Source organism: Zingiber officinale, chromosome 8A, assembly GCF_018446385.1.
Source record: "Zingiber officinale cultivar Zhangliang chromosome 8A, Zo_v1.1, whole genome shotgun sequence".
Classification (NCBI taxonomy): domain Eukaryota; kingdom Viridiplantae; phylum Streptophyta; class Magnoliopsida; order Zingiberales; family Zingiberaceae; genus Zingiber; species Zingiber officinale.
Genome location: NC_056000.1, coordinates 121,796,965 through 121,805,144, shown reverse-complemented (window position 1 = coordinate 121,805,144; position 8,180 = coordinate 121,796,965). Strand labels below are relative to the sequence as shown.

At 35.0% G+C, this 8,180-nt stretch overlaps 1 protein-coding gene across 1 annotated transcript; it reads right to left on the bottom strand.

The window, feature by feature from the left end:
* Nucleotides 1-227: 227 nt before the first annotated feature.
* On the bottom strand, nucleotides 228-866 carry LOC122011193. Its single transcript, XM_042567604.1, has one exon. The coding sequence runs from the start codon at nucleotides 864-866 to the stop codon at nucleotides 228-230; it is 639 nt and encodes a 212-aa protein (XP_042423538.1).
* Nucleotides 867-8,180: the final 7,314 nt, after the last annotated feature.

Below are 8,180 nucleotides of genomic sequence, written 5' to 3'. Positions count from 1 at the left end.
CAGTAGGAACATTTGCAAGAAATGATTCATAACAAACATAACTAGACATTTCACCCTTTTTAGCTAACCACTCCTTGAATTTTGGACAATCCTTCTGAAAATGAGTAGGCTCGGGCACAAAAGTTACATTTACAAGTCTTGGAACCTGAAGTCTTTGCCTTATTTCTGTCATTATTTTTCTTCACATGTCTTTTGTCCTTTCCATGCAGTTTCTGTTTCTTGCCCTATCATTGAGTGGTAAAGTGGGCACTATCAGGTGTCTCAACCTTAAATCTTTCTTCTTCTTGATCACAAATACTGATCAATTCGCTCATTTTCCATTTCTCCTCCTGAGTATTATAGTTGATCTTGAAAGGACCAAATTGAGAAGGAAGAGATGTCATAATGAAATGGATGAGAAAGCCCTCAAAGATCTCCATGTCCATGGCCTTAAGCTGAGCTGCAGTCATATTATTCATTCTTAGGATATGCCTATGAACACCACCAAGGTCATTGTACTTAGAATTTACCATATTGATGATCAGTGTCGTAGCAAGTGCTTTAGAGCAGATCTGAAACTGCTCCTCAATGGAATCAAGGAAGTCCTTAGCATTTTCAAAATCAGGCATGCCTCCTCGAATATCCGACGATATGGAACCTTTCATTATCATAAGTGACAAACGGTTGGACCTTTCCCACTTTTCATAAGCAGATTTTTCATCTTGAGTGCTAGTGTCTGAAAGTGGGGTAGGTTTATTAACCCAAAAGGCATAATCAAGGTCCATAACGCCCAGAACGAGGCGAATTTGTTCGTTCCATTCCTTAAAATTGCTACCCGTTAGAGTTTCAATGGACGTGATTTGGCTCGTAATTGAGGCTGCGTTCATAGAGTTAAATCATGCTCATTAACAATAATGGAAAATATAAATCATAATCATAATACATAAGCGATTGAAGAAGTACACTATAATGTAATTATAGAATTGAATTTATATCACCGTTGGGAAGAAAATAAATTGAGACTACAATTAAGCATTCCATTAGTGCCAAAAATTATGATGGAGAATAATGACATACTTTATCCATTGAGAAAATAACAAATGTTATAATCTTCCATTGGGTTGACTGTAATAAATGCACATAAATTTTCTCCGTTAGATTTTTGACTTAATCATAGAACTAAATTCAAATCATCGTTGGGTAGAATTGATTTAGAACTACGATTAAATTGTGTCTTAGTCCTAAAGTATGATAGAAAATTAAACATAAGTTTTCTATCAAGAAATAGCAAAATATTACAACCTTCTACTGGGTCGATTGTAATAGATGTACGATTTTTTTAAATCCATAAAAACTTTAACATAATTATAGTTGAATTCACCCCACTGTTAGTCAGAAGGTAAATTCATACTATAATAAATTTCATTCAATGATTAAAATAATAATTTTCGGTTGGGCCAATTATTAATTTTAATATAAGAATATAACATAAGTGTGGCTTCATTATTCTTATTTTCGGTCTGGACATAGAATGTTTCTGAAGTATCTAAAGATTGTTGAAGATAGTAAGAGTCCTATTACAGTGTACTATGATAGTCAAGCTACTATAGTTTTTTCTAAGGATCCCAAATATCACAATAAGGACAAACAGATAGAATTAAGTATAATTTTGTAAGAGATCTTATTGACAAGAAAAAGATAATTCTTGAGTACATCCCTACACATACTATGTTTGCAAATCCTTTTACTAAGTCATTGACTAAAGAGTCATTTTAAAGATATGTGAAATCTTTGAGACTTCGTAAAATATAACACATTGTAAAATGTTATGATCTATTCAGTGTATATATTGTTGTTATATTTTGGATAAAAGTCTCGGTGAGCATGTTGGCTGGTTGAGATTAGTCTACTTACATGGACAATTATCTCTATTTGTTGAGTATAAATAGAGGTAAGACCATTATTTATGGGACAACTTATGTAGATTTGAATAGAGGCATACTCATAAGTTGGGATTGCCTTGATAATTGTGATAAGATGAGATCATTTATGTATATTAGAGTAAATGAACCAACCATTTACTGAATCTGCTAAAGGTCAGATTGAAATTCATAAGTTGAATTCATAATTAGACATTAGGTATGTCTAGATCAAAATCTATATGATATTAAATTTTAAGAAAAAATATGCACTCTTTTTGGTTAAAAAAAAAATATCGTAACATATGATTCATACCATATGTGTTATTGCGATAATAAGTGTAGTAGGAGAATGACTCTCTACTTCTCTATTATGTGAGCCCTTCAGATTATACGTTAATTTCAATCTTATCCTAAGTGACTATTTAATTGTCTACTTAAAATTCTAATTATTATCCACTACTTTAACATGTATCCTATTGGCCATAGATGATTCAGTTTATAGAGCATAACTTAGAAAGTGACTGTTTAGAATAAATAGATTCTAGCTAAAAAGGAAGATATAGCTAAATTTACATCTTTGATATTTATTCATTAGTTGATCAATTATATTTTTTTATTGAGTATATAAAATATGATTATGGATAATTGTATTGATTAGAGATGTTGAATATACTCTCAATATAATTGTCATTATGAGAGATTAAAGTTATTTATATTGATAATAATATTTAATCTAGGGTAAAATTAAGTTATTGATGTCTTTGATTTAATTGATAAAGTAGCTAAGTGTAATAATTTTTTTAGCATTAATTACTCAGTGTGTTGTACGAATCATTTTTCTTAAAGTATGCATTAAATATTCTTACGTGGTCTTTGTGATTAAATGACTTTTATGAATTGATTTAGACGAATGGTAGATATTGGAGTTAAGAAGGTGAAAAGACACATCTTCCCCTTCATCTCCCTCTTTAATTATCGACGTTACCATCGCTTGCCTTTTGTATAAAAAGCGTCAAGGCAATTGGTGCAGAGGTCAATCGAGAGAGAACAGATCAAGGTTGGTTCATCCATTTACAGGAAATGGATTTGGCTCGTGGACCTTTGAGGGGCAGTTCATTATTGTTCTTCCGACAACGAGCACAATGAACTTGTTGAGATTTGTCAAAGTCATCCACTGTGAGTAATTACAGTTTTACAAATTTTGTTTAGATCAACAAGCTTGATAGACTGTCATTTCTTTTAGCTCCTTCTTGACTTGTTCGAGTTCGGTTTCCAATGCCTTATTCTTCCTTTTCTCTTCAGCCACCACAAGCTCTGCTGATTTACACCCTCTTTGGTCACCTCTAGCTCAACGTTTATTAAGGTAGACTTGTTTCAATTCTTCCTATAGACAATCCATCTTGGTCACTTTATCTTTCAATTCGATTTCAAGGCGCTTAATCAACAGGTGGTTGGAATGCAGAATTCTCTTTATAACAACCTAATTCCGGTTGTGGAGGAATATCTAATTCCCAATTAGTAGGTCAGGTCACAGGTGCAACAAAGCACACAAAGAAATGTTGGATCTTCCAAAATTTAATAGGGCATTTTGTTAGAAGCTGTGAGGCCGAGATGCATAAAAGAAGACGTCGGTTTCCTTCTTCTTGGGATAAAAACAAGTAGTGAAAGATCTTGGGAGATATCTGTAGATCATAATATGATAGTACAATATGAAAGCCACATAGCAACTTGGAAGAATTAGAGGTAAATTGATTCAGTGGAATCTTGAAGTATTTGGAAATTTCTGCAAAGGATGGATGACTCACCGTCGAAAAGTAATTATAAATATCTAAAGCTCTTCACAATTTCATAAACCAATTCTCGCAATTTCATAAACCAATTCTCTTGATCTTGGATGTTCCTTCATCTCTTGCACTTGGATGAATCCCTTCTCTTCTTGTCATGTCACTTCTCTTCTCGTTAAATGACTTGGATACCTTTACAATGAGAATCCCCAAAGGGTAGTATGGTCATTTGTCCCAATTAAATGTGGGCATTATGTGCATCATGGGCAACCTCCATGATCCCATATTTCTATTACCAACATCTCCCACTCATCCAATCAAGTTACCAAGGCTAATTAGTCACAAAGACTAAATAAAATTAAGTCACATAGACTATATGAGAATTTAGTCATAAAGACTATCCAAGAATCAAGTCACAAAGACTATATAAGAGTTTAGTCACAAATACCATATCATAACATACGATCCATACTTACAGAAAATGGTTTGTGCGACAGCAAGCATACTGCGCGATAGTTGCTAAGAAAATTATTACACTTACATATCCGCTCTCTGAGCAATCAATGCTAATAAAGTTGTTACACTTATTTAGCCACTCTTTCAAATGAATCAGAGACACTCTCATAATGGTACATAGCCTCTCTCCTGACGGTACATATCTGTTATCTAGGAAACATCCAATCTCCCAGTGGCATACAACCATTATTTTGGAGATATTCATGTCTTGCTATTTACCCAGATTAAATAATCTTTATTTACATCAATATGAATATCTCTAATCCCTCATAATGACTATTATGTCAAGAGCATGTTCCATATTCAATATTCACAATCATTTCTATACATAATAGAAATGAGTCGACTAGTGAATAACATGAAAAGATGTAAATCTATTTAATTTTCTTTTTTTAACTGGAATCTATTCATTCTAATCAATCATTTTCTTAGTTATGCTCCATACACCGAATCATCCATAGTCATAGGATATATGCTAAAGTAGCAAATACTGATTAAAACTTCAAGTAAACAGCTAAATAGTCACTAAGGGCAAAAATTGAGATCAACTTATAAACTCAAAGGTCTCACATAGTAGAAAAACAACAATCCATTCTCCTACTACCCTTTTCAACGCAATGACACATGTGGTATGAATCACATGGTATGATGTTATTCTCTTTACTAAAAAGAGAACATGTTTTCTTCAAATTTAATATCGTACAGATTTTGATCTAGACATACCTAATATCTAATCCTGAATTCAACATATGAATTCCAATCTGACCTTTAACAAGTTCAGTAAATGGTGAGCTCATTTACTTTGATCATTATTAACACATAAATAATCTTATCTTGACACAATTATCAAGGCAACATTAACTTATGGATATGTTTTTGTTCATAGCTACGTAAGTTGTCCCATAAGTAATGGTCTTATCTCTATTTATACTTAACAAACAGAGATTATTGTCCATGTAAGTGGACCAATCCCTACCTGCCACATGCTCACCGAGATCTTATATAAATTAACAAAAATAATATATACACTGAATAAATTATGACGAATAAGACAATCAAATCATAATATATGATTGTTATTATAATCTTGTTATAATCTATGAAGTCCTAAAGACTTTACATATTCTTTAAATGACTCTCTAGTCATTGGTTTAGTAAAAAGATCTGCAAGCATAACACGTATAAGGACATATTCAAGAATTACTTTTCTTTTAGCTACAATATCTCTCACAATGTTATATGTTATAGCTATATGTTTACCTTTACTGTGATATTTAGGATCCTTGGAAAAAGTTATTGTAGTTTGACTGTCACAACAGACAGTTACTAGGCTCTCACTATTCTCAGTAATGTTTAGATGTTTTAGGAACCTTCTTAACTAGACTGCTTCTTTTACAGCTGCTGAACATGCCACATATTCAGCTTCCATAGTTGACAAAGCTGTTCTTTGTTGTTTCTTGTTGTTTTGTGAGATTGCACCACCATTCAGCAATAATGCATAGCCTGATCTGGATTTTCTATCATCTAGCTCCCTAGCCCAATCTGCATCTGAATAACCTAACAGAGTCATTTTTGATCTTTGGAAATATAGACAATAATCTATTGTCACCTTAAGGTATCTGAATATCCTTTTTACCACCTTCTAGTATCTCGGTCCTGGGTTAGACTGGAAGCGACTGACTAAGCCAACAACATAACTGATATCGGGATGTGTACACAATATAGTATACATTAAACTACCAATAGCACTGACATTTGATTTTTTATTCATCCCAGCTATTTTATTTGGAGTTTTAGAACATATACTCTTACTCAAAATAATACCTTTCACAATAGGTGTATGTTTTATGTTGCAATTAGACATGCTGAAATGATGTAACATCTTATTTATATAATGTTAGTGCGGGTTGCACTAACGGTCTAACTTAGATTTTGATGAATGACAAAGTAAGTTAAGTTAGGTTTAATGTAATCTAATGATTTAACTAAGTGTGCAGGAGAAATCCAAATAGATTGACGAGCTGACCGGATATCTGACAAGAAATCCAGCTAAGTCGACGGGTTGACTATATAACTGGTATGAAGTCCAGATAGGTTGACGGGCTAACCGGATATCTGGAATGAAGTCCAGCTTGGTTAACGGGCCGACCAGATAGCTAGCATGAAGTCCAGACAGGTCGACGGGCTGACTGGATATCTGGCAAAGCGGTAAGTTAAGGTAAGTCATTGGAAGAGAGTGACTTGGTGAGGATGCATTCCCTGTTTGAGGGAACAGTAGGTGTCGATCCAACTTAGATCCATTCGGGAAATCTAAGTTGAGATCTTGACTAGATTCTGGTCTCAAGGAGATAGAATCTAATTAATACTCTTGACTATAATTGTGTTAACACTGTTTTACTAATAAGTTTTATTGTCTCATACTAACTTTATTTTGTAGGAAATAAAGACTACTGGAAAAGTTGGTCTGAGCGCCCGGAGTGGTCTAGGCGCTCAGAAGGGATCCGGGTGCCCGGAGTGGTCCCCGCGCTCGAAAGTGATCCGAGTGTCCGGAATGTCTAAAATTGATTTTGTTGCCAGATTGGAGCACGTTGATTGGATAGCTGATGTTATGGTCTAGGTGCCCGAAACTGCCTATATAAGCAGCCTTCCACCAGGAGCACAATAAAACAACTTCTCTCTACAACTGTTATCTTGCGCGCTGCACCAAAGACACTCCTGCGACGGTGGGAAGCTTCTCCGATAACCCGTGGCTCAGTTTTTATTTTCCTTATTGTCGGTAACTTTATTTTATAGTTCCTATACTTATTTTGTAACTCTTTTGCGAACTATTAGTGGATTTCCCAACGAAAGCACTCTCACGTGCGGGCCTTGGAGTAGGAGTCGACGAAGGCTCCGAACCAAGTAAAACTTGGTGTGTTAGCATTGTTTTCGTTATTATTTTTCGCTGCGTACTTTGACTCGATAATGATTTTTCAACGATCGCTATTCACCCCCCTCCCTCTAGCATTCTTTTCGATCCAACAAGTGGTATCAGAGCAGGCACCGCTCTGATAGTCTGATTTGGTGTAACCACCAATCAGGCAAAAGGGGGTGAAAATTTTTGTTTTTCTTATTTTCAATTTTAAGTTTTTCGACACAATCTAAATTGGTACGATTACCTCTTTGGAAACATTTTCTCATAGCAAATTAATCTGAATTGGTGTGACACCAATTCAGTCTTAATATTTTTATTTTTATCCCACACTACTAATCCAAGATCAAAAGTCTTGGGACCATCTCTATTTTTTTTATTGTGTGCAAGAGCAATGCCCCCAAATGAGGGATACAACACTATCCGTCCTCCCTTCTTCAATGATGATGGCTTCCCGTACTGGAAGAAGTGAATGGAGGTCTATTTGAAGACCGCCTTCGACCAGTGGTTTAGCATCACCAGAGGCTACAAGGCTCCGGTCGATAACATCGAAATTCAAATAGACACAGAACAATGGAATCCAGAGATGAAGAAGAAAGCCCAAATAGATTTCAAGGCTCTCAACACCCTCTAGTGCGGGTTAACGAAAGAAGAACTAAACCGCGTCTGCTCACACCCAAATGCGAAGGAACTGTGGGACAAGCTCATCGAATTGCACGAGGGAACCAGCGGCGCGAAGCTAACCAAAAGATACCTATATCTATATAAACTATTTACTATAAAAATATAGGAAGGAGAAACTGCGAGTCAACACCATGCGAGGATAAAGGACGTCCTCAATCCACTAAAACCCTTCTTTCAGAAAATCTCAGAAAGAAGCAGTGCGTACAATATGCAAGATAGTAACACCCTACTATCTTGTAAGAGTTTAAGTACAATGCAAGTTTAATAAATGTACCGACAATAATAAAAGATGAAGTTTGGTTGGCACTTCTGAATGGTGCAGCTTGTGAGTTGTAGAGCAGTAGCACGATCAGCAGAAGCTTACACAGATATGAATTTCGAACC

Bases quoted from the DNA above. Each gene is read 5' to 3' on its own strand.
- LOC122011193 (XM_042567604.1), bottom strand. From the start codon at position 866: ATGAACGCAGCCTCAATTACGAGCCAAATCACGTCCATTGAAACTCTA.